At 39.1% G+C, this 27,098-nt stretch overlaps 1 protein-coding gene across 1 annotated transcript in view; it reads left to right on the top strand.

Moving 5' to 3' along the window:
* Positions 1 to 27,098, top strand: part of Prosbeta2 (Proteasome beta2 subunit) — a 79,735-nt gene that overhangs the window by 30,677 nt on the left and 21,960 nt on the right. The window contains exons 3-4 of the mRNA XM_067146381.2: positions 2,385 to 2,552; positions 20,976 to 21,127. Of these exons, the coding sequence (XP_067002482.1) occupies positions 2,385 to 2,552; positions 20,976 to 21,127 (320 nt within the window). The remainder of the gene's footprint in view (positions 1 to 2,384; positions 2,553 to 20,975; positions 21,128 to 27,098) is intronic.

Here is a 27,098-nt window from a genome sequence, read left to right as displayed (position 1 = left end):
ACAGGCAATGATGATGTCAAAGAAACAATCATCTCTTTTCTTCTCTGGAATCTGGAGAGTTGGGATAAATGATTGTAATTTCTTCCTCTTCACTCTTGCTGCCTGTAGGCATAACACCAACTTTGACAGTTGCCAAGACGTGAATATTGTTCTCATATTTCTCTTCTTTTAGTTCTTTTTCTCCAAGCTGTCTGGTTCCAAAGCTAACTTGTTAGCATGTTGGTCTTTGGCTCAAAGGGTCCTGGTTTGATTTCTGGCCGGATCAGAGAATTTAAACCTCATAGGTTATCTCCTCTGGCTTGGGGATTGAGTGTTTGTGTAGTCTACAACATCAGATGCCACCTTTTGGTAGGGCCACATTCTGACAGACCAACACACAAGTTGGCCACTGGCGTCAACTTGAAAGACCTCCCCCAGTGTCTCCAGAGAGCATTATTATTATTATTATTATTATTATTATTATTATTATTGTTGTTATTGTTATTATTCTTGTTATGTGGTGGTGATGATGATGATGATGTACACACGTCCTGAACTTGCTCCTTTGTTGAACGAGTGTCTCAGACACCAGAGAGATTCACCTTCACTGCAGTTACCCGTGCAGTGGTACATTTCCACGTTGAGAGAAGACCAAGAATTCTTCAAGATATTCTGGTGTTAAGTCATTCAAGACAGTTGACTGTAAAACATAAGACTGCAATTTCCCTTAACAAGTGAGAGCCTTTGAAATTTACAGTACAGCACTGCATTTGACCTCAGATGATATTCGCCCTCAGAATTTTTATGTTGGTTGAGTATCTTCCTTAGAAATTTACTCTCTGTGTCATTTGCACCCTCTCTGTCTCGCCATGGGGAGTGAGGACCAAGCATTCAGCAGCATATAAGGCTTCACGGGTCTGCTGTGGTGTAGCGATGGTACGTGGCCTGTCAGGGGATCGATGTGGACTGATAAATGGGTTTGTAGAGGTGAAAAGCTGTTTCCATTGGTTTAGCTTCGTATTTCAGAGCTTCTTTCTCCTGTGCATTGAAGGAAGTTATATCTTTAAGATACTTAGAATGACTGCAGTATGTGATTTTTTTTCTACGTTTAGTATTGTGACATGCAGTGATATTATTATTTTCTCCAAGCTTTGGGAGGGCCAATGACCTGAGGTGTTAGGCCCCTTTAAACAACAAGCGTCAAGCTTTGGGACATTTGCATTCAGTAAATTATATATTTTAAGTAAAAATGTACTATGGTTCACACAGGCTTTATAACATTATATGGATATATGGAAGTAGAAATCGTGCATATTTTACATTAAATCCTGTTCAGAGGAGAGATGTGTTCAGTGTGATGTCCAGGGACCTGCCATTCCGCCCCCAGGCGTACATTTACTTTTATAACCTAATAAAGAGTAGCACATGCAATTCATTGCTAGAATAGCTATTAGCATTACCATTTACTGACACATAACTGGTTATGATGATATTCCCAGCAGTGATGAGAATTACATTTTGTTACCAACCCGCGCAGAATGAAAGCTACAAGTATATATAACCAGTAAATGAAACAGTGTAGAATAAAAAATAACATCATTTTTATATGGAACTTTCTTTAATGCAACAAATTTTGTTTTATTTTAAATTTCTTTTCCACTTAATTTGTTGAGAAAGGATGATTACCTAGTTTTACTCCCTCTTAAAACAAAAACCACCACCACCACTCCCTTCTACAGGCCTTTTCTCATGCCTGCATACTGTCTGCAGAGCAAGAAAAGGTCATTTAGTACCTGCAACCTGTCTTTGCTGCACCTAACAACGTACACCAATCTCCTTGTCCCTAGATTCTAAGTAGATAGGTTGGCAGCGTTGTCCGTGAGAAATAAACGACAGTCATACCGCATCTAGATGGTTGCGATGCAAGGCGTGAGCCACGGTACTAATGTTGCGTCAACCAAGGTAAACTTATTGGCCTGCCACATTTTAAATAAAACTCGATAAATTAATAGACTGAATTTTTCAATCTTGGTGTTATTTTGGACAACAAAACTTGGATCTAGTTAAAAATAATTATATAGCATAAGCATAACTAATTTCATTCATCACATGTGTCACAGTTACAAATGTTCGTAAAGGTGATGACTTTCAAAAGATGCTGCCGCTATTTTCTGAGCGGTCAATTAACTTTTCTCTTGGTACTACATTGACTCTCAAAGGCTGTGAGGTACTGAGTAGTTGATAGCGCTTGTGTGCCTCCAGCACTTCACACACAACATTGAAGAAATGACAGTCGTAAAAGTTACGAACATCTGTAGTGATTAGCGACACCTTTATGGAAATAAATATTTTTGTTTTCTCTGCAGTACCCTCCTTTAGCTTAATAATTTGTGTGTGCATTCCAGGGTTTCATTGGTGCAGCTTTGGTTTTGGGTGGTGTGGACACTAGAGGCCCTCACCTATACAGTATTTATCCTCATGGTTCTACTGACAAATTACCATTTGTTACAATGGGTTCTGGATCGTTGGCTGCCATGGCAGTGTTCGAGGCTGGATGGAAACCTAACATGAGTGTAAGTTTTGTGATATAGTGTTCTTCAATTTTTGCCTTCCTATTTAGATTCCATTGTCATGATGAAGACTGTATTAACTATGAGTTAGAAAGGACTAGCACTGTACAACTATAATAAAAGCTACATTTCTTTTTTTTTCATTTTTTGTTGGTGAATTATGTGAGTGGTGATGCCACAGAATTCTTTATCATCACCTGGGGGTTAATACCTACTTTGTTAGGTTCCTTGACCCAATTTTTTTTCAAATACTGTATTTACTTGCTTATTAGACCCTCTTTTCTCCCACTTCTACAGCCAAAAAATGTAAAGGGGGGTCCAGTATTGTACCAGTAAAAGAGCCCGACTTTAAGATTTATTTTCAACGCAAGCATGGAATAGTTCTCAGGGCTAAACTGGATGAATAATAGCTAGGGCTTGGTACAGGAGGCAGGGTCCTATCTACAAGAAAAATTTGAATCTGATTTGATAAGAGTTTATTCATATAATGCATGTTAAATTGCACATCACCTCATGGTAGATAGGGGTTGTCTTCCACATTGTCCTTTAAATGGCCCGGGTCTCCAGCTCACCAGGCCGCACCAGCTGGAACACGTTCCAGAAGATGCCCAAGTACTCCATCAAGATGCGGACGGACCATCCAGCTTGGCTGCACGGAATACGCCTCAAGTTCCCTATGCTCGTGATGACCTCCGCTGGTTCCTGACGATGTTGAGGGTAGTCACATTACCCAAGTTCAGTGAGGCTGATAGAATCAATGCAAACTCCGAAAATGTGCTCTTCGTCACTCGCAGAATAAATAAAAGTTCATGAAATCCTTGAGTAATGAGTTTTCTCACCACTAGTAACATCACAAGACAAAGTTCATAAAGACTTTCAAGAATCCACCTTTTAACACTCATGGAAGTGACAAGTCCGTGGTCATGGAGACTTTCAATAATGTTATAGTTCATCAATGAAAAAATTACAAGTCTTCAAGTAATCACTGCCAAACATCACAAGTCTATGCTCATGGAAACTTCGAATAAATTTAGAGTTCATCACTCGTGAATATTACAAGTCTTTGAATAATCACTGGCGAAAAGTTAAAGTCCAACACTGGTAAATATGACAAGTCTTTGAATAATCACTGGCGAAAAGTTAAAGTCCAACACTGGTAAATATTACAAGTCTTATTTATACAGACATAGAAAAATTCAGAGTTCCTCAACACTCGTGAATACTTAGAAAAATTCAGAGTTCCTCAACACACGTAAATATTGCAAGTCCCATTTATAAAGACTTAGAAAAATTCAGAGTTCCTCAGTGATACTATAACCACACGAAGATAGCTTCCGACGATAATGGCAGCGAGTAGGGCCACTTTGACTACTCGACTGTCACTGACTGACTGAGATATCAGGCTATATTGAGCCCTCCTTATATTTGGTTTGGGGACATTACGTCACATATGCCGTGAAGCTGGTTATCTCCTGAATCTCTCGACGGATTTTCTTGAAATTCAAGCATTGCGACATTTATGTAATTCCCTTTAAAATGACATGTTGATCAAGTCGCTACCCCAATTATTATACGAGTTTTAAATTTTTTCTCCATCGAATGTTTCGGAAGGTGTGACGCTGGAATCTGGAACATACGAGTTCAGGGTAGCTGCACGTGGCATGACAGGCGGGTGATCTAACTAGCCCCTGCGGCTACGTCACGCATACAGCTGTTCTCAGCTTGCTTGCTCGTCCTGCTGAATGTAAACAAACCAGGCTTACACGGAGTAATACGCGTGGTGATAAAATACGATTAACTCTCAAAAAAATATGCATGTACAGGTCGTAACCGGTACAGTATGTGATAACCTCAAATTTTGTGCAGTGAACACATTACTTCTAGGCTATAAAGAGCCATAAATTGTGCATGTTAACATTCTACACTATTCTTTAACAAACTTATGAATGTATTTGAGCTATACTGGCTATTTTTGTTGGAAGGTAGAATTTTTAAATAAACACGACTTTTAGGCCTACATACAAAGTAAATATAATCAGTTTTAGTTTCATACCACGTCATTCGTTTCATCTCATTAATTCCTCTGATGAGGTTGACGTCAGGAAGGGCATGCGGTCGTCAAAACTCGCTGCAAATATTCTTCTCACTTTATACTCAACCCTGTAGAGAAAAGGGACATACTGTAGTATGCAATATTGATACAAAATAATTTAATGGCCAATCATTTGTCTCTTGTCAGTTGAGCAGTAGGCCTACCACACAGTAAACCTGATCACTGCTTTCATTTGAATTATTGTCTTGCACCGCCAACTTCCCTGCTACCGGCGTGTTGTCATGCCAAGTGACGTCATCTTTACTGCCGTCTCGTCAGCCGTGCACTGCATGCGAGAGAATTCGAGATCCTGTCTCTTTGAACCTTTTAAAAATAGTTTCATTCCTGACTATAGAGTCCAAACAGTGCGAATCTATTTCCAAATGGTTTCTGGAGATGGTCTCTGATATTTCCAGTTGCATACATGCCAAATATGTACGGATTTTGAGTGTGTTTCATGGTTGTACAGATGAACGTTATTGTACGGATTTTGAATATCTGCGCTTGTTTTCGCTTTCTGCGGTTAAATCGGATTTGTTTTACCTTCGATAGTAGTTGGTAATACGAGATGCAGTGTTTGAAATTCGGCTGGTAAATGTATCGATACACATTATTGATTATCACCGTGCTTTTGTCACCTGTTCGACCTCGACTGCTACTTCATTCACTGAGATGTTCCCAAACAAGTAGCATGCTGTGATTTTGAAGGAAAGAAGTCAGTGAAAAGTAGTGGGCTGTGAATTTATATATAACAACTTTAGTAACTGCGTTGTGCTTTGTAGCAGCTGAAAGTCTTTGTTTGTGTGTGGTTGTGAGTAACATTGGCGGTAGTTCTGAGACTTCTGGAATTGTGTGCCGAATTCGTAAGCGAATTAGTATTTTTAGTGATGTTCGTAATGAGTTCAACTAAGAAATCTTTTTAGGGAGGCACATTCTGCTGAATTTCCTCGTTTTATACGATCACGGGAAGGCAAAACATTCGCATTCTTTTCCATGTGCTCGTATGATATAAACATTTCTCACGGAGGAAGAACAGAATTAGTAAATCATATTACATCTGTTAAACATGTCTCCAGTACAAAATTTAAGGATGGAAGTCAGAAAATTAATTTGTTTTTTTTACCTCTTCTGGATCTGACCTTGATATAGTAAGAGCAGAATGCTTGTTCACTTCATTTTTAATTGAACATAATATCCTGTTAGCTGGTGCTCTGTTTAGGAAAATGTTTCCAGGTTCAGAAATTGCAAAAAAAATATGGCTGTGGTCGTACGAAAACCACCCACAGTTTGAAAGAAATGGCTATGGATTCAAGAAGTGAACTCGTTGGTTACATGCAACGTGAACCATTTTCTTTAACTGCCGATGGGAGCAATAATAGTAATGCTAAGCTTTACCTTAATGTCGTTGCCTGTTTTATGGCAAAGCAGGAAAAGATAGCTCAGTGTTTTCTGTCCCAGCCTTAGTGGGTGATTCAATGGGACGTAATATCGGTAATTTCACAGTGAGAGTGTTACACAATACCAATTCGAAATTGTGTAGTGTTCTGTTCCGACAGTGCTCCAGTCATGATTGGAAATAAGAATGGAGTTGCTGCTATTTTAAGGGAAGCGCAGTCATCTGTCTTCATACTGGGTTCTTCATGTCATTTGATTAACTTGGCTGCTGAGAAAGGTGCAAGCAGTTGGTCTTTTAAAGTTGATGAACTGTTAGTCGACATCTTCTATTATTTAGAAAAGAGTTGTAAGAGGAAGAAACGCCTTAAGAAATTTCAAGAGTTTCACAACAAGGAAACGAAGTACTGTGTCTTCCTGTATGCTGTCATTCCTTTATTTGAGAATATCAGTTCTACACTTCAGAGTACTTCCCCTCACATTCATAACCTACTAGAATTGATGTTGAACCTGTTAAAGCAGCTGCTTTCCAGATTTGTTAAACCAAAAGTGATCAAAAATTCCTTTTATTAAAAGTTCCATATTGAGAATCAGAGAGACAATGATGAGCTAGTCATTGGCATTGAGACAATGAACTTGGTGAAGAAACTTAATGATAGAGATATATCAACTTTTTTTTTAAAATCTGCCAGGGGTTACTTCTGCACAGCATGTGATTATATTGTTAACAAGTTCCCTCTCAGTGATGAAGTTCTGAAACATGCAAAGGTTACAGATGTTTCAAAAATTGAAGATGCCCAGTTTTCTTCTGTACAATTCTATATAGAAAGATTTCCATCATTACTGCCGAGGTAGAACAGTGAGTTGGTTGAGGACGCCATGAATGTGCTTCAGAACCAATTTGTAGCTCTTCAGATTGATGACTGTGCTACTGTTGAGAGTGAGAATCTGACAGATGACACCAAATAGGCTTGCTTGATGAACATTCGTGGAGCTGATGGTGTTCTGAGTATGATAGGATATCCAGGTTAATGCTTTCTGTTCTGACTCTACCGCACAGCAGTGCTGAGTGTAAAAGTGTGTTCAGCTTGGTGAAAAAGAACCAAAATCAGTTTAGGTCCTCAATGTGAAATTAAATTCTGGATTCTATTTCTGTTTTGAAAACCAGACATACTGGTCCATGTTACTCGAGTAGTTGTCCACCAGAATTTCTGAAGAAAGCAAAGAAAGCAACTCATCTCCATCTGTCCTCTCCACCTGTGATGGGTGGCCTACATACTGTGAACTTGACAGAATTTTGTAAATAAGTGTGCATGTTTAGTTTAATTTTGACGGTGACATTCATATTGTGAGCCGCAAGTTTTAAAGTGCAGAAAAACGCTGTTTGTGTACTGTGTGAACTGTTCCCAGTGTCAAGTGAAAACAGATGAGCACTCATCAAGATCATTGTGTAAGTATTTAATTTCAGGAGTGATCATAACATGTATTTGACTTGGTATTAGTATTGTTTGTATTCTCCCCCCTTGCCATCCATTTTCACTATGTCTCAAGACTTTGTGACGCATGCACGTGTTGTTAAAATTTCTCCGTTTTAGGATCTTCTGGATTTCTCTTTTTGAAAATTGGCAGGTGTGCAGTTGGTGTATGTGTAGCAGAAGCCACTCCTTCCTAATTAAGCCGTGCTGTAGAAAGCGTGCCAAACTACCAGCTGATAACTAGCATATGTTACGAGTTGTACTTCCGAATGTAATACATAGTGACTGGAAGCATTCTTTTGATAACTGCAGTTGTTGAAAGCCAGACCATTATTTTTAAGTATATTTCATGCTTGTTCTCTACATTTATCGCATCATTATTTACCTAAACAGATGTAAATGAGATAAGAGAGATCGCATTGGTTAGGTTGGGTATGCTATGAAGTGCCCAGATAGTGCCAAAAGTTCCGCAACGGAAAGAATAAAAATAAATAACAACAAGGGTTGCTGCATATATGGATTTTTACAGGTGTGGTGGTAATGTGTTTTATTATCATAATGTTTAATTTTGTACATTCGTTGTCTCCATTTTGTTATTAACGAATACCCTAGTAGGTTTTATTTGGCGTCTCCAAAAATCATAGATTAGTTTTTGTCACGTTTTATACTTCTTTCCAAAAATGACCTATATTGGCCCGAGTTAAGAGATATTAAACTATCACTTTGTTAATGATCTGGCCTGCTATACAGGGTGGGTGGGAAGTAGCTCCCTAGTTTTAAATGTCCTTAAGTTTTTTGTTAACAAATATTTTCATCAAGGGTTATGAATTTCATGTTGTTGGTCCGTACTGAACTGAGAATAACATATGAATAGTAACACAGTAAGGTTTCCACCTATTCAGTACTAATATGTATTTACAATGTTATAAATTACATGGAACTAGTTTCGACCCGCCTAGGGGTCATCATCAGCCATATTAAAGCATACATAAGTATTTTGTCGAATCCTAAAAACGTTATTTTTAACTGTAATAATCGTATGGATTTTATAATTTATAAAGTGAAGTTTGGTAATGAGATGAGAAATGTTAGTATGGTACAGGTGAGTAGTTTATAAATATATATTTACAAACAAGTTTGGAACAAAGTACTAGTGGGGTGCTTAGAGTTGTAAAATATAACCTCGTGGATGTCAGTAGTCCTCGAACTAAAGAAACAATGTAAAATAACACATATAAACATATATACAAGTATGTACAAAGTCTGGAGAGTAAAGAGCACCCCACTAGTACTTTATTATTTACTACTCACCTGTACCATACTAACATTTCTCATCTCATTACCAAACTTCACTTTATAAATTATAAAATCCATACGATTATTACAGTTAAAAATAGCATGTTTTTAGGATTCGACAAAATACTTATGTATGCTTTAATATGGCTGATGATGACCCCTAGGCGGGTCGAAACTAGTTCCATGTAATTTATAACATTGTAAATAAATATTTTTACACGGAACAAGTTGTGTTCGGTTCCCAGGACCATGAGAATGTGTGTACCACACTAAAATTCCACATATGCCCCTGCGTTGTCGACCAAACGACTTAAACGTACAGGAATGTCATGTTTTTGAACAGATCCGGCCAATCGTCCCCAATGATAACTCCTGAACATAATGGGGCTTCCATGGTCTCCAGACACGGTCCTTCTTTAACACAACACGCACCATATGCTTGCTAATTCCACTCTCACGAGCTGCCTGGCGTGTTAATTTACCAGGACTGCGAGTGAATAACTTGCTCACTGTCGGTACATTTTCTGGCGATCACTACCGAAGATCGTCCTCTTCTTGCTTTATCCACAACTGACCCAGTTGTCATTAGCTTAGTGTGACAATTCCTAATGGTTTTAGCATCAAGTGTGGCATGAGGACCATGAACACCCCGCCACCATCGCTGAGCAAGGGCTACAGATCGCTACACTTCAAACCGCGAAGCAACCTGGGCACGCTCTTTTAAAGTCAACCTTCCTGCCATCTCGTTCACTGGAAGAAGATGCTACTGCAGGTCAGGGTATTCTCAGGGATACCGTAACAAAACAAAACAACTTTCATTAATATATCTCAACAATTATAAAACTTATGGGCATTTAAAATTAGGGAGCTACTTCCCACCCACCCTGTATTAATACCAACAACCATGAATATTTCTCAACTAAAGTAAACTCGTTTCCTCATCCCGAGGTGGTGCAGCTCATTTTTAGACACGCCCCCAGTGAAGGGGAGGTACATGTACCATTTTTACCGCGTATCAACCTTCCTGCCATTCGTAAATCCCTGGCGATACGGTACTCCCGAGAATGGTAGCTAATTGTGCTAACCATTACGCTGGCAGACATTCCTAACTACAAAACGCAGACATGTAGCATGACTGATGCATGCTTGCAGTGTGCGAGTCGGACACAAAATTATTCACGTATTTGTGCGATGTCATCAGAGTTGCAGTAGGCCTACGCTATAGAGGCGGACATTTCTTATATACAAAACACAGATGTACTGCATGACTTCAACGTGTGCTTTCATTGCATGGGTCATACGGACGAAACTATTCACAAATTTGTGCTATGTCATCAAAGCTGCAATAAGACTAATACCCGCTTTGAAGCAGAATCGTTGTTCTTTATTGTCAAATTACTTTGGAGGGTCGTGTATGCAGAATTTTTTCTTCATTTTCTTTGTCTTGAAAAGCCGGAGGGGGGTGGGGGGGGTCTAATATGCGACAGGATCTAATACGAGTAAATGCGGTAACATATAGTTGAAGCCCCTTTCTTCAGTTTTGCAGATTTGATAAATATCACCAAAATGCACATTTTTATAAATACCTCATTCTTGGCAAAGATTATAATTTTGTCACCTCAATACAACTAGACAACTTAACAATAGCTATTATTGCAGGAAATCTGTTTGGAAATTTCTTAGAACTTTAATCCTTCACTGCATACAATGCTTTGAAACAATTCTGAAGTGATGTGCTTATGTAGTTTGAAAAGGTCAGTACTTTGAGGTTTGTTCAAATTTTCCTTTCAAAATTGTTTTCTTTTTACTAAAAAAAGAGACATCTACTTGTTGCACTGATCCAGATGGCGAGTTAAGTCAACTGCTAACTACCATAAGCATATTTATTTACAAATAATTATATAATCTTCATAAATATACAAGAATTGTTTCAGTCATTCACTATAATGCCGAATCTTCAGAAATATCCAAGAAATATTTTAATCATTCACTTTTTCACCTGTAAACATCTTTACCATAAAACTATTGTCATTGTCAGAACTCACTCACTTGCATCTTCAAATGATGATGCAAAACCTTTTGGATCTCCTTGGTGTGGTAGATTTTCGGTATCCTGGTCCTATTGCCAGAGGCACTGATCTGAACAGGGTCATCAGATCATTGTATCTATAATTTGGCATAGGCAGGATTGATGTGTACAAAGTTTTGGCATCAGACTGTGAGATATTGTGTATTTTTCTTGTTTTCTGTTTACAGTCCAGAGCTCTAAACTCCGCGCCAAAGCGTTCTTTAAATTGCATAACAAATGGATCCTGTTTTGTGAAGTTTAGTCAGCACTTTCTCTGCAACCCGACTGGATTTCCGTTCGCATCTTCATTCCTAATACTGGGCGAGTGTGCCGTGCGGTTAGGGGCGCGTGGCTGTGAGCTTGCATCTGGGAAATAGTGGGTTCGAATCCCACTGTCGGCAGCCCTGAAGATGGTTTTCCGTGGTTTCCCATTTTCACACCACGCAAATGCTGGGGCTGTACCTTAATTAAGGCCATGGCTGCTTCCTTCCAACTCCTAGGCCTTTCCTATCCCATCCTTGCCATAAGACCTATCTGTGTTGGTGCGACGTAAATCCACTAGTAAAAAAAAAGCATTCCTAATAGTAGTCATGTGGCGATTCAGATCATACTTCCAGTTGATAAACCTTCTCATGGGTTACTTCATGAACAACAAAAGATTCGTCAAGCTTCGTTCTTGCGCTTCTGGCAAAAGTCTTCCAATCAGTAGGCCAGTTCACTTTTCCGGCTGTTTATTGCTGTGTATTGATGGCCGAACGCATTGAGTCGTATTCTATTTCCCTATGACCAACAAGTATCAATTTTAAATCAATAGTTCCTAGACTAGGTATTTCCTGAGCAGCAGTCAAGCTCATTGCAGCAACAAATTTGTTTAGATTCTGTCCACAACAATCAGTGAAACAGGAAATGTGATTCACCATTGCAGGAAGAGATTTGAAATAGTGGTACAGACAGCCTGCTACCTCACAGCTTCCTTTTTATCTCTCCACTTCTGACCACATGAAATAACTTCCCTGTTTTCATTTTATGCCATACATTGTAACTTTAAAAGTTTTCAGTAATTGCTTATAAAACAAAACATTGTTGATAGGGTCAGCTGGAGCCAACAAACTTGCTGGAGATCAAAGTTACAGCTTACAAAAGTCCCTTCTCTTATATGCTCGCTCCTTATCTTGTTTCTTCTCTCCTTTTCCTAAAAGGTGAGGATCATAATCAGCTGTAATTTCATTTATATTGATCCCAGGGGTACTCTAGGCCATGCCTTGACGACACTTGTTTTTTGGTATGATGAAAACTGAGATTGTACTCCTCTATAAATATCTTCCTGTAAACATAGGCATTAGCCACTTCAAGACCATTTTCTGTGTGCACTAATGTGTATAGGGTATACATTAGTATGATATTAAGCGACAGACTTAGGAACTATAATCTATCAGCTTCATTGTCCGTATTGATGAATTAAGAATGCAAGTATGAAGAATGAGATTTCCACCTAATCAATACTTTATTACAAATGTTTGAAGTTATCTACATTGAAACAGTACCGGTTTCGACCTGTAAAAAGGTCATCATCAGCTGTTGGTGAACCTGCTTAATAGCGATAGTACGTAAAACATTACTAAAACTAATTTAACAAGAATGCCTTATTCTAATATAATATTACTTAAGATATATACATATGGTACAATATGGGGCTTAGACTCATTGGAGTTCCATTCAAAAACCTGTGCTGTTGCCAACATTATGTCAAAAAATATACATATGGTGCAATGGTGCAACTTTCTTTCTGTCTTAGAGCGACAGTAGTGTGATTTAACAACTGTATGAAAGATCCATGTAGAGACAGCTACGGAAGGAAGTCTTAAAAAATTTTACAGATGCAGAAATACTGAACATTTGTCTCTCAGGACACTTAAGAACCAACTGAACCTACACAAGAAAAGAAACATGTTAGCATATTGTCTACTTTAAAATATGTAATACAATGGTCACTATCCAGTTTAACAAACATTACAAGAAATTAAAAAGATAATATTGAATGTTTCCACTTAGTGTATAACTACGGTAATTGAGTCAGAAAAATACTGTAAGACCTACCAGTATGAAATTGTAAATTCTGAAGAGCAGTTTCAACCATTTTCATCTCTCTGGAACCCATAACTAACAAACACTCTAAGAAAGCTACAAAATCATATAGACATCTGATTTGTTTACACTTTACCGAGCTCGATAGCTGCAGTCGCTTAAGTGCGGCCAGTATCCAGTATTCGGGAGATAGTAGGTTCGAACCCCACTGTCAGCAGCCCTGAAAATGGTTTTCCGTGGTTTCCCATTTTCACACCTGGCAAATGCTGGAGCTGTACCTTAATTAAGGCCACGGCCGCTTCCTTCCCACTCCTAGCCCTTCCCTGTCCCATCGTCGCCATAAGACCTATCTGTGTCGGTGCGACATAAAGCAACTATCAAAAAAAAAAAAAATGTTTACACTTTAAAGCATGAACTGGACATTCATGTAAAGAATGGGCAAAAACAATATTTGTCAACAATTGATAACATTGAACACAATAAAATTGGCACGCAGATTACATAGATATCTCATCATTGTAAGCTAGTTAAGTATTACAACTAGGTAACTCAAGATATCTACTTCTAACATTAAAGTTATTTCATCATTGGAAGTTTGTTTAGCGGCACAACTGGGCAACTCAAGATACTCATTTGTGGTATAAAAATACAGTAAAACCTCATTAAGATGTTTCTGCAGGGGACAGCAAGAAAACAGTGTTAAGCGAGAAAACGTACTGCTGAATATACAAATAAAAACTATCCAACAGGGATATGGAAATACTAAATACAATTTTTTCGACATTTTACACATTGTGTATCTGCGGGTACAGTGTAAACTAAATCTACCATTTCTAAAGATGAGAGGAAAGTATTAAAAGGTGTGAAAAAACATGAGAGAACGAATATGAAAACCTTTTTCGCTGGGGTTTACAAAAAAAACCTCCAGACAACAAAATGAAAACATGTGCACAGGGGCCAATAAAAGTATCAAAGTTTTTATTTCGAGCAGTGGGTGATTATTAAACATTATTTTCTGGTCATGCTCTTATAAACAGACAATGAATTGGAGGTTACATTCATATGCAACTGAAAGGAATGACTTTGGCCGCCATATTAAAATCAACGAAAAATTCAACCAACTCGAATAATTAAGTCGAAACTCGAAGGTGCGAGTTTCAGCATTCGCGAACTCTGCGCGCTTTAAGAAGTGAATGCCAGTACACTTCGACAAATTTAAATTGTCTCCATTAGTAAGGAATTTCATGACTTCTTACGTATCCATAACTAGGCTATCACAAGACAAATTTGCACCACGCTAGTCAGTTTCACACGATTTTGCTCCTAATCCAGATATAGGCTACCGTATCACATGACAAATATTTACTACACTTCACTGTACCACTCAACACAAAATATATTTCTAACTCCCCATTGGAATGCGAAATACAAGCACAAATAGGCTCACTGTGTTATTCAGCAATCTCGCTAACCAGCAAGCAAAACTGAACATTCCTGAGGCTAATGGCTTGCTCCCCAAAGGTGCAGCTTATCTGTTTAGTTCAGAAATTTAAGCCGTTTTTCCATAATCACGCGACTGTGGCAACGGCTCTTACCCGAGTTGCAAATCAAGTTTCTTCCACAAGGGATGACAAATAACATTTTTAGGGCTAGAAAAAATGTGATCGTACTCGTACAAGCGGTAATAGCAAAAATACGTGATGCGATAGGTATGTTTATATGTTTCTAATCCCAATATAGGCTGCTGTATCATGCGACAAATATTCGCTGCACTTCACTGTGCCACTCAACACAAAATAAATTTCTAACTTTTTAATGGAATACGAAATACAAACTCTAGGCTCCCTGTATTATTCAGCAATCTTGCTGCTAACCGGCAAGCAAAACTGAACATTCCTGAGGCTAACGGCTTGCTCTGCGAAGGTGCAACTTTTCTTGTGAAGTTCAGGAGTTTAAGGCCTTTTTCCGTAATCGTGCAACTCTGGTGACGGCTCTTACCGAGAAGTCACGTTTCTTTCACAAGGGATGACAACATTTTCAGGGCGAGGAAAAATGGAACCGTTCTAAGCGGTAATAGCGAAAATTCGTGTGATGTAATAAGTGAGGTATTCTTATATAGATTTAATACGTGAGAATCGGGACTTGAAGTATTTTTATATAGATTTAATACATGAGAATCGGGACTTTGAATTTACATGTTAAGTGGGAAAATGTGTTAATGAGGAACGCACAAATTAGGTTTCACTGTACTCCCTGGTTTAATACTTATCTATTTGTTGAAATGCTTATTGTCTCATCTTATGAGATATCCAGTTGTAGCAGTGAATAGAACACATCAAATAGGAAAATGTCATATAGATAACTCAAAACTGAAAAATATCGAGTTACCGAGTTGTTGTAATGAGGTGACGATTTGATGTTTTCTAAGGGAAAAAATACTAAATATTTTTTAATTTGTATTTATTTCAAATGTAATTGTTTAATGAAAATTAACTAAGAAATGTAGAAATCATATTCCATTAATACAAGAACGTAATTGAAATGAATAGGCCTACTCATTTAATTTTGAAAAATCATTACAACCCCTCCAAAGGTTTGGGCCTACGAATTTCCTAACTCAATGTTCCTCTGATAAGAAAAATTACACCTTGTCTATAATCTATATATTAAAATAGTACTAAAACAGCTTTAGCAAATCTGTCCATCTGTTCTACTGGACCTGTTTGCTTCATTTCTGTTTTATTCTTTCCAGAATTACCTGCCAGTGAATCATGAGTAATCATTAAATGATCACTGCAATAATTGCAGGCAAAGGTTTAACCTACCCGCAGTACTTAGCAGGTTGCTAAGCAACTAACACTTTCATTAATATTCTGATATGTGCTATTTTCATCCATGATCGTTAAGGCGCTGAAGTCTAAAAACGGTCTAACACCGAGGTTAGCCGGTTCGAGTCCCGTTGGTCGAAAAAATTTTCACCATCAGAATGTTGGCCGGCAGGGTAGGGGAGGTGGTGGTATACAATTTCTAATCACTAGATTGCGTGCCAAAAGCCTGGATTAAATTCCAAACCTCTCCGCAGTGCTCATATGGAGTGAGGGCATATGACGCTGTTGATGGTGATTCGTCCGTCGGATGGGGACGTTAAGCCTTGAGCAGACCCCTTGGTGCTATTCGACAGGAGTAGGCTATGTGCCGGCACCGGGTTTCACCCTCTCCCTACTATCATATATCACGTCATTCATTTCATCTCATTAACTCCTCTGATGAGGTTGACGTCAGGAAGGGCATCCGGTCATAAAAAACCGCCACGACAAATTCATCTCACCTCATACCCGACCCCGTAGGGAAACGGGACAAGGGTTGGACAAAAAAAAAAAAATAAATAATGTCATTGCATGCAGCCATGTTTGATTACTACCTGTGAACACAGAGTATATACCTACACTTCCTCTGATGATGGAAGATACTCTTTAGTTCTCTGACCTTCCCCAGCTTCTGAATATACTCAACCGATGTCAGAACATTCCTAATAACTTATATGCTGATAAGAGAAAACAGTCTACGTATGTACAGACAGGAAGATATCAAGTCGACTAACCTTCTGTGTGACCATTAATAAAGCGCAGGAGCTGACACTTGAAAAAGTTTACTTACCCAAACCAGTATTCAGCCATGGCCAATTGTATGTGTCACTCACTATCTTGGGCAAGATCATTTGAAAATGTTAAGATCCAGATTTGGCCGAATGGTCGAAACACATAGAATATTGTATGGAAAGAAGTGTTATAAACTATATTACCGACATTAAATGTTCATAAAACGATCGGCAAAACACGGAGGGACAGAGTCCGTAATGAGGAAATCCGCAAGCAGGCCCAAGTTGTAAGACTGCAGGACAAAATAACAGTGCAGCGACTGAGATGGTATGGACATATGCGACGCATGGGTGATAACAGATTACCAAAAAAAATGTACGATCTAAAACTTGAAAACAAAAGACCAAGAGGGCGACCAAGACTCAGGTACAAGGACATGGTGAAGATTGAAATCCAACATCGAGGACATACTTTGGAAAGCATTGAAGAAGGAGAGAAGTTCAGGGACCGCAACTGGTGGAGAAGCCTCGTTTGCTGACCCATCGCTTAAGATGGAACGGCATGGGATATGTATGTATGTATGTATGTATGTATGTATGTAAAACGATTGAAAAGGCAGACAAAACAATATGATTGCGACTGGCATATCAAGACGAGTTATCTGACCCTATTTGTAAGGAATGCTGCTGAACAGCATGGGTTAACTAACCCCCATGGCACAACAGCCCCGAAGGGCCATGGCCTACCAAGTGACCGCTGCTCAGCCCGAAGGGTCGGCTAGAACTTCCTAATTTTTAAGTCAAGCTGGAACAATGGTTACCTACAACAATACACACTGGATAGCAGTATACACTTTTACAGTTTCTTGTACAGTTTTGATGAAATAAATGTATCACAGTCATTAGCACTTACACTTTGCACTCATATTGTTCCACACATCTTGGTTGTAAAGCAAACTACGCACTGTTGTTTTTTATGTTTGTCCTTGTCTCCTTTCTGTTGCTCCCTCTTCACACACATTGACCTGCCTTTATGTTCGTCCCGTTTTGTGTTGATTTTTCTTGTTCCCCCTATTTACCTGTCTGTATATATGACTTGAATTGACACTTGTTTGTTTCTTTTAAATACAACCAGTCAGTGGGCTTGGCAGACTGATATGTAAGAGCAACTGCTGGCTCGGTGAGGAAAGCAACGGGAAACTACCTCACTCCTCGTTTCCCTAGTACGCCTCTTCAGTGACGCCTAGGCTATTTATGACAGCTGTTGGCGAAGCTGTAGAGGATGAAACCAGCCTTCGGGCTGATTACCCAACATACAGATAGTAAGGTTCTTGAGGTCAGGAGAACTACGGTATGCTGGCATCAGGAGTTAAAGTACTTAAAAGAAGTGGAATACAAGGAAATAGGAAACCGGGAAGCCTGCGGGTCTAGATTCAAGAACACCAAGGGTTTCCAAGAAAAGATTAGATTCCAAACTCGACCACCATAAACGGAAGAAAAGGGAAGAATATAGAGTGAAATAATGAAGGAGTGCTGGGTTCAGATCAAAGCCCAGAAGCAGCTGAAATCAAATGAACTTGGTCCGCAGTTGGCCTGATCAAAATGAAGAAATAGTGTAGAGTGATTTAACCAACCAGGTTCTATTCAACCTCATCCGAACTGGTTGGTGGTGTTGCTGCACCTATCATTTTAACGTGCTTATCTGGCGATCTTGTTTTCATGGAAAAAGGCAGGCACTGCTGCTGGGATGTGAGACCTGGCATTGTCCCAAGCTGGCTTTGGTACTGATTGTCCTGTTCTGATACCTGAGACCCATGTTGGTGTAATGTGCCTGATGTGATAGCACTTGGCCAGATGCCTCTCTTCTTGTTGTCTATAGACACAGATTCTGCCATCTTTTTTGCTTACTCAGAAATTCACCTTGTCCAGAAAGCACAGTATTGTGTCATTCACCACACTGGTGTGACAGTGGTAATCTGTGAAGGGCTAACATGCATGGAGTTAAAAATGTATTGAACGGCGACATACTGTCTCATTTCACTCAGGGTAGAGGCACTGTTGATATTGCTGCCATCTTTCTGGGATAACAACCTTCTCTTTATATGCTTTGCTCTTCTTTGTTTCACGTCCTTGAGATTCTGACTATGACGGAACATTGGCTCTTTACATCAAGTAATATCTGTAGAACATGTTGCAGTTTCCCACGTAGATAATGGGACATATGAAGGTCATGGATGTGGCTGCCTTAGACGAACATGTGACATTATCAAAGCTTGTTAACTGTAACTGACCTTTCCACTGTAATTCACGGCTCTTCTATCAGGCTGACAAGTGGTGGTAGGTTTGTTACATTGCTCTAGACTCCAATACACATGGACAAAGTACACTGCAATGCCAATCATTTCTTCAGTATATCTCAATGTACTCACCATGTTAAAATGAACGTCACAGCGCAACATATGTTAAGTGGTTAAAATTTGGCGAATGTGTATTTTAAATGAAGATGTGTTTGCAGCTTAGTTCTTTTTTTAATACTTTGTCTTATTAATTGACCATTGTGTGGGTGCAGAGTACCGTATTTTCTCATGTAATTAATGCACTCTTCTGACGAAAAATACAGGCTAAAACTTTGGATGCATAAATTATTCAAGGAAATCTGATATTTAAAAATTATTTACAATTCATTGACATTTAAAAGATACATCAAATAAAATATAAACAATTGGTTCAACTCATTTGCGGTTATTGTCATTTGGCATAAAATTCTGGCATGAGAATTTTTTTCAAAAGTAGAATAAGGTACATCACGTAAGTTGGGCACGTGGGTTTGAAGTACAGACACTGGAAAATATTCTTCCCATTACGAGCTGACAATACGACCTGAAATGAAACAAACTTGAAATACTAACAGCACAATTTTTGCAAGTACAGTAAATAATAATGACATACCGGCAAAATAAAAAGCTGTCCAACACGAGAAGGGCCGGGCATCGAAGGAGGCATCCTGCTAGATTTCCCCAAACCATTCGTATCCAATCTTGTACGAGTGACCTGTCTATTCCCCCCCCCTTTTTTTTTTTTTTTTTTATACGAATGTGGAAATTTTACTTTTAAGCACTGTTTTTCATTTTAGAACAATGTAAGGTGGAAGCTTTCTGCCATTAGCTGTTACAGCAAGCATTGCAGTACATCGATATTTTTTGCTTCCGTTAGTGCATATGATAACACTCAATGTTCCTTTCTTATCGATTGTTCGAATTTGTGGCATATGGAAACTGATAGGCGTCTGACCTGCAGTTCCTATTTGGAAGGTGAAATATTCCTTTACTTTACGCTTCTCAGTCACAAAGCGATGGAAATCAATTACTTTTTGGTTGAAATCATTCGGCAGTTTTTGGCATAATATTGTTCTTCGTCGAAGAGACAGTCCATCTCTCCTCATAAAATTAATCATCCAGCCGCAGCCAACCTTCAAATCTGAGACACTTCCATGTGCAGCAGCTATTTCTCGTCCTTTAAAATACAGCATTTCGCGAGAAAGGGCATATCCAATGTTGTGTAACGAAATCGTATATTTGAACAGATCCTCCTCTACTTACAGAACTTTCAAGTTTTTTTCTCCGTGAAATGCTTTGTGGGACTTGTTGATCGCTTGAAGTGCATTTCTTTGTTACTACGGTAGCGCACGTTGCATTCGGACATAGAACACTTGTGGCCTGCTGCCGTATTCCCGTATGTTTCAGCGTAACTGATCACCGCGAGTTTATATGATGCAGTATTACTCGAATGCTTGCTCACTGTGGGCTAACAAACAATTTTGAGATCACAGAGAACTCATGTTCCGTATACCCAAAATACTCGTGAAATATGTTTATACCAGACTGAAATAGAGCGTCACTGGTCACTTCTGCACTGATTCTCTCACTGAAGTAGTGCAGTGGTATTTCCTATTGACCGATAACAGCACGTTGCCCAGTATTTGGAATGCCCAATTTTGCAATAGGAAGGCTGCTACTTGAGTAGTTGACATCTTCATTTTGAAACACGTTCAGAGTTGCGTGATGGATGTTTGAAGAAATACATGAACTTTTTTTTTTCAGTTTGGACCCAAAAATATTGGGATGCGTTAATTATGTGGGAAAGTACAGTATTTTATTGAGAGTATTTTGATGTTACATCTGATGTAGATAAATCATTAGTATTGTTCATTATTTGCATTATTTCTCTTTCTTCTATGATGTTCCAATCCTGCCTATCAGTTATTTTCCAATTCTAGTGACAGTAGAGTTGTAGTTTCATTCAGTGGTCTATAATGTTGTCCTTCATTCACACTTATTTATAATCTCCAAAGCAGCAGACTTATAGAGATAACTTTGTACTGTATTAAACTTTCAATATCATATTCACATTTTTTTTTCAGGAAGAAGAAGGCAGGAAGTTGGTTCGTGATGCCATCGCTGCTGGAATTTTTAATGACTTGGGATCTGGAAGTAATGTCGATCTCTGTGTCATCAGAAAGGGCAGTGTAGACTACATTCGCCCGTATGATGAAGCTAATGTCAAAGGCCAGAGGTAGGGTGTATGTTTCTCCATGTGTGTTTTAGATATTTGAATGGGAAGTTAGGTATGAGCAATAAGAACAAATTTATCTAAGCCATGAGAATTGATAAGTAGGAATAGAAATTACCAGTACCTAGATGTGCTAATTATGTGTACTTAGAAATAAATTTTAGGCTTGGAAGTATGACATCCAAAACAGACAAAATTTTACAATATTGATTGTACCGGGGGTATACCTCTGACCTGTCGGTTGTTCTTAATTAAAGTATTTACACATCGTTGCCCTGACGTGGGCTTATTTATCCCCCACCCACAGTAAAGAAATGAAATTTTGAATTTCGTTGTGTTAAGGTTTAATCTTGTTAATTACTTGTCCACCCATTCACCCCAGCAGCTTCTTACACCTCTGTAAACCACGGAATTCCCAGAACATTAATGTTTAAAAGTACTTTTCAAGCTAGTCCTTTTACCAACTATTCGTCCTTTTCATTTTGGCCATTATGGACTGCGCTATAACAACTTCCGTATATTGTATGTGCATTTATTTTCGACCTCCATTAGGTCTGTTCTGCCATTTATCCTTTGTCTGGTTAGTTATTTCTTTTCATTCTTCAACTATGACCCCCTCTAAATGTCTTCGTCCATCTTCTCGGAAACCCTTAAAATTCAACCTTGAATATTGGTGTCAATTTTCTCGATACCGTTATGGGTTTCAGTAAGCCATCTGGAAACAGCCATTTTTCCCCTACAGTGGGTCTTCATTCATCCTGAGATTGTGTCATATAAAATAGGGCTCGTCTTTTTTTCATCAGTTCCACAATTCCTTCCATTTCCTTGTATAACTCGTTAAGTTATTTGGTCTCTGTCTCCATTGTGCATCAACATATCGAGTTCCTGGAATCTTCCTCAGAAACCTTTTCATTTCCAGTTCCAGCAATCAATCAATCAATCACTACTAATCTGCATTTAGGGCAGTTGCCCAGGTGACAAGATTCCTTATCTGTTGTTTTCCGAGCCTTTCTTAAATTATAGCAAAGAAATTGAAAATTTAATGAACATTTCCCTTGGTAAGTTATTCCAACCCCTAACTCCCCTTCCTATAAACAAATATTTGCCCCTATTTGTCCTCTTGAATTCCAGCTTTATCTTCGTATTGTGATCTTTCCTACTTTTAAAGACACCACTCCAATTTATTCGTCTCCTGATGTCATTCCACGCCATCTCTCCACTGACAGCTCGGAACATACCACTTAATACCAATATAAATGTTCCATTATTGGACATGATAAATTTCCCAGCTAACTCATTCCTGGTTGACAGCGTTTCGTCCCAGTTTGCCAAGTTGGGCTCATCAGTTGGTAAATAGCACACCCACCAAGACGCATAGATACCGTAGAGGCCATTGCGTAGGCTACTTGGAGCCACCGGTGTGCCAGTGTACTATGAGAGACTTTGTCGCATTACTAAACATACCACTTAGTCGAGCAGCTCGTCTCCTTTCTCCCAAGTCTTCCTAGCCCAAACTTTGTAACATTTTTGTAACACTATTTTGTCGGAAATCACCCAGAACAAATCGAGCTGCTTTTCTTTGAATGTTTTCCAGTTCATGAATCAAGTAATTCTGATGAGGGTCCCATACACTGGAGCCATACAATATTGGGGTCTTACCAGAGACTTATATGCCCTCTCCTTTACATTCTTACTACAACCTCTAGGTACCCTCATAACCCTGTGCAGAAATCTGTACCCTTTATTTACAATCATATTTATGTGATCATCCCAATGAAGGTCTTTCCTTTTATTAACACCTAGGTACTTACAATGATCCCCAAAAGGAACTTTCATCCCATCAATGCAGTAATTAAAACTGAGAGGATTTTTCCTATTTGTGAAACTCAGAACCTGACTTTTAACCCCGTTAATCATCATACCTTTGCCTGCTGTCCATCTCACAACATTAACGAGGTCATTTTGCAGTTGCTCACAATCTTGTAACTTATTTATTACTCTGTACAGAATAACATCATCTCTAAAAAGCCTTACCTCTGATTCCACTTCTTTACTCATATGATTGATGTATATAAGAAAACATAAAGGTCCAATAATACTGCCTTAATTATTACAAGGTCAGATAAAGCTTTGCCTACTCTAATTCTCTGAGTTCTATATTCTAGAAACAGAGCCACCCATTCAGTCACTCTTTTGTCTAGTCCAACTACACTCATTTTTGCCAGTAGTCTCCTATGATCCACCCTATCAAATGCTTTACACAGGTCAATTGCGATACAGTCCATTTGACGTCCTGAATCCAAGATATCTGCTATATCTTGCTGGAATCCTACAGGTTGAGCTTCAGTAAAATGACGGTTCCTAAACTTGAACTGCCTTCTGTCGAACCAGTTATTAATTTTGCAAACATGTCTACAGAAAAAATGCTTTCCAAAGCTTACATGCACTGGATGTCATACTGACTGGCCTGTAATTTGCAGCTTTATGTCTATCACCATTTCCTTTATACACAGGAGCTACTATAGCAACTCTCCATTAATTTGGTATAGCTCCTTCATGCAAACAATAATCAAATAAGTATTTTATCCCTCAATTGAGGCCTCAGCCACTACCTGGAACTACTTTCCCATACTTTTGTCACTGAAAATCTTTCATGTGTTAGTGTGATGTTAAACCACTAGGAATTAAATGTTGGTTAGGTCCAAAGTTTCAACAAGCGTACATTGCTCGTGGCTTGATAACCAAGTTATAATGTCCGAGTTTAGTTCTCAAAATAGATTTTTTACTGACATTTCCTTTGTTAATTGGTATTCAAGTCCTGTTTTCTGGACTCTTTCGTCTCCACTGCCTCCTTTTCTCACCAGTGTGCTGGACCATCTCCCCAAGATATTGTGAGATCTTTCCTTCTTTGATCTTCAAGAAACTTGGAGCTGACCTGATTTTTGTCGGTTTGTTTTCTCTAATGAGATATTGAGACCAGTCATCATAGCCTCATCTCAAAAGGATTTGTATTTGTCTTGTTGCTGACTCAGATGTTTTTCTCAAGAATATAATCTGCAAAGGCAAGACACTTGATGTAGATTCTTTTATGTTTGGTCCCCAGCCTGGCTCATACCTTTTCTTTTTTCATGTGCTCTTAGTTGTGTGCCCCATTCTCCAATGACCTTTTCTGATACACATTGAAAATAAATTGTCAATTTGATTGACAGGATCTTGTAAGCTAGTGGCAAAAGTGATAAGTTTCTGTAAATGTATACATCACAATTCCAAAAAGGTTTCCCCAGTCGCAGATCTAAAAAATCACAAGAATAGAACCGGCTTTTGGGTGGTGTGGCCATGTGCATTTACAGAGTTTCACCTAGATGTGCTATTTGGGCTTAGTAGTTGGATTGGAATGCCTCTCCAAGACTGCTTAACAATGGCAGACCGACTGCATGGTCCGCCGTGTTAGCAAATAGGTATTGCTAACGTGGTAAAGGAGTAGCACATTCTTTCTTTCCAAAAATTGTGATCTCCCCATGGAGATACAATTCCAAAAAAGGCTTTCACTGCTGCAGATTTAAAAATCACAGGAAGAAAAGCAGCTTTTGGTTGTTTAGGGCATGTGTTTTGCCGATTTTCATGCAGTTGTGCCATTGGGGCACATCAGTTGGATTTATGAGCCCCTCTAAGACTCTGCTTAGCAGTGGCAGACTGGCCTATTCATCTTTGAAATCAGGATTGGAAAAAAAAAAGTTGTCTTTTAAGAAAACCAAAAACCAGTTGCGTTTTTGAAACCTGGTTTATAGTTCCATTTTTATGAGTTTCGACTTGACAGTTAACCGGAAGTTAGACGATGGTGGCCACTGGGCGAGTTGGCCATGCGGTTAGGAGCGCGTTTCTTTAAGCTCGCATCTGGGAGATAGTGGGTCGAACCCCACTGTCGACAGCCCTGAAGATGGTTTTCCGCGGTTTCCCATTTTCATACCAGGCAAATGCTGGGGCTGTACCTTAATTAGGGCAACAGCCGCTTCCTTCCCATTCCCCTGTCCCATCGTTACCATAAGACCTATCTGTGTCGGTGTGACGTAAAGCAAAATAGAATAGAAAAAAAAAAAGAAAGACGGTGCCAAATTGTTATGAATACGAACAGCTGATTTTACGATACACAACACGAACGGAAATGTATATACTAGAATATACGAGCATAATCAATTATTCTTTGTAGCAACATACATAATTCATATAAGATGAACAATAACACACAACACATTTAGGATAAGGCTACAAAATAAAAATATATCAATGCCCAAACTGATAAAACGTGAGAAAATAAAATTATATTTCTACTCACCATGTAGAAAAGCTCGCATTGCTGTTAGATTCAGTTTCCCCTAAGGAAGGAAATAATCCTACAAAGGAAAATCTATCGGCATTGTCATCGTTTGTTGTGGTTTCACCCTCGCCTGACCCTAACGAGATAATAAAGTCTTCAACATAATCTTTCCTTCTGCCAAGATTTAATCATCTTTGATTTCGTGTGTGTCGCAATGTAGCTCCAGTCCTCCGCACTTACACGGCCAACGGCTTCGAAAATAAGTCTTTCAACTTCCGAAAGTGTGAAGAGTCTGTTATTCTCAGCTACACAATCCTCCACTTGGGTCCAAATCAATTCTGTGTCATTAAAATGGCAATGGTACAGTGGAAGGCGAACCACTTTATGTCCATGCCTTGCTATTTCATCCACTACATAAACTGGGCACTGGGGCTTGTTTTGTTTCACAAGATGCATGAGATCCCCCTTCCTCATGTCATCGTGAACCGAAATATTGTGCTCCTTAAACCACTTAATCAACTTATACTTTCTAGCCGCCATTGTTGGTGCTTTGTCAAGAATGACTGAGTGGTAGGGCCATAGTCCTTGATTATAATGCTCTTTTCAAGCAAGTTCCTTTGCAGGCTTTCCTCAAACCATTTTTGGAATGTGCCACTATTCATTTCCTTGTGGTAATCTCCAGTTTTCTTAGATCAGAACACATACAAGTAATTTGACACAGAACCTTCCGAAGTACTGGCGTGAATCACTATGACTCTGCCCACCTTCCCAACAGATACAGGCATAGTGTCTTCTACTGAAACATCTATACAGCCTTTGCTCTGGAAATGAGAAGCATTAACCCAAGTTTCGTCCAGCCATACAATAGAATCAAAATTCTTGTCAATAATGAAAATCCTCAGCCTGTTTCCAGTCATTTGAACGGGTCAGGAGTGGAATGAATGAAGCCCCTATCTAGCGGCGAGGATAGGAATTGTGCCGGCTGCCGAAGCCTGTTGCACTCCTCTGGGGCGATGATTAATGACTGACAAATGAAATGATATTGGAAAGTGTTGCTGGAATGAAAGATGACAGGGAAAACCAGAAAACCCGGAGAAAAACCTGTCCCACCTCTGCTTTGTCCAGCACAAATCTCACATGGAGTGACCAGGATTTGAACCACGGGATCCAGAGGTAAGAGACCGACGCGCTTTCACCTGAGTCACGGAGGTTCTTCTCGTCAATAATCTCTCTCAGAAATCTGCACCGCCACATCACGATATCGCTTCTCTCCATCAGCACTCTTCGCTCGTCAAACTTCTTGTACCTAAAACCCAGATTTTAAATTACTTTTCTAAGAGAAGATTGAAAAGAGTCTAATTCTGTTACTGATTTAGGCTTATTCCTCTTCTTCGCTGGTGTTTCAAGTTTGGACGGCCCCGCTGTCTGGTCCTCGGCAAAGTACTTCTTCCCTATGCTTATAACTGTGCTTCTGTTAAGTTTGGTTGCATCAGCTGTTCGCTGAACTGCTTTTGCAACAGGCAAGAGAGGCGCGCTATTATCCTTCTCCTTCTCGAAATACTCCTAACATTGCAAACAATTCCCCGGGCTTGGCTCCTTGGTGAAATATCTCGTCCGAAGAGCTTTCTTCTCTTGGGTGCTTCATCCTTAGACGTAAGC

This window comes from Anabrus simplex, chromosome 4 (assembly GCF_040414725.1).
Source record: "Anabrus simplex isolate iqAnaSimp1 chromosome 4, ASM4041472v1, whole genome shotgun sequence".
NCBI lineage: Eukaryota > Metazoa > Arthropoda > Insecta > Orthoptera > Tettigoniidae > Anabrus > Anabrus simplex.
This window is presented reverse-complemented; position numbering and strand designations above follow the sequence as displayed.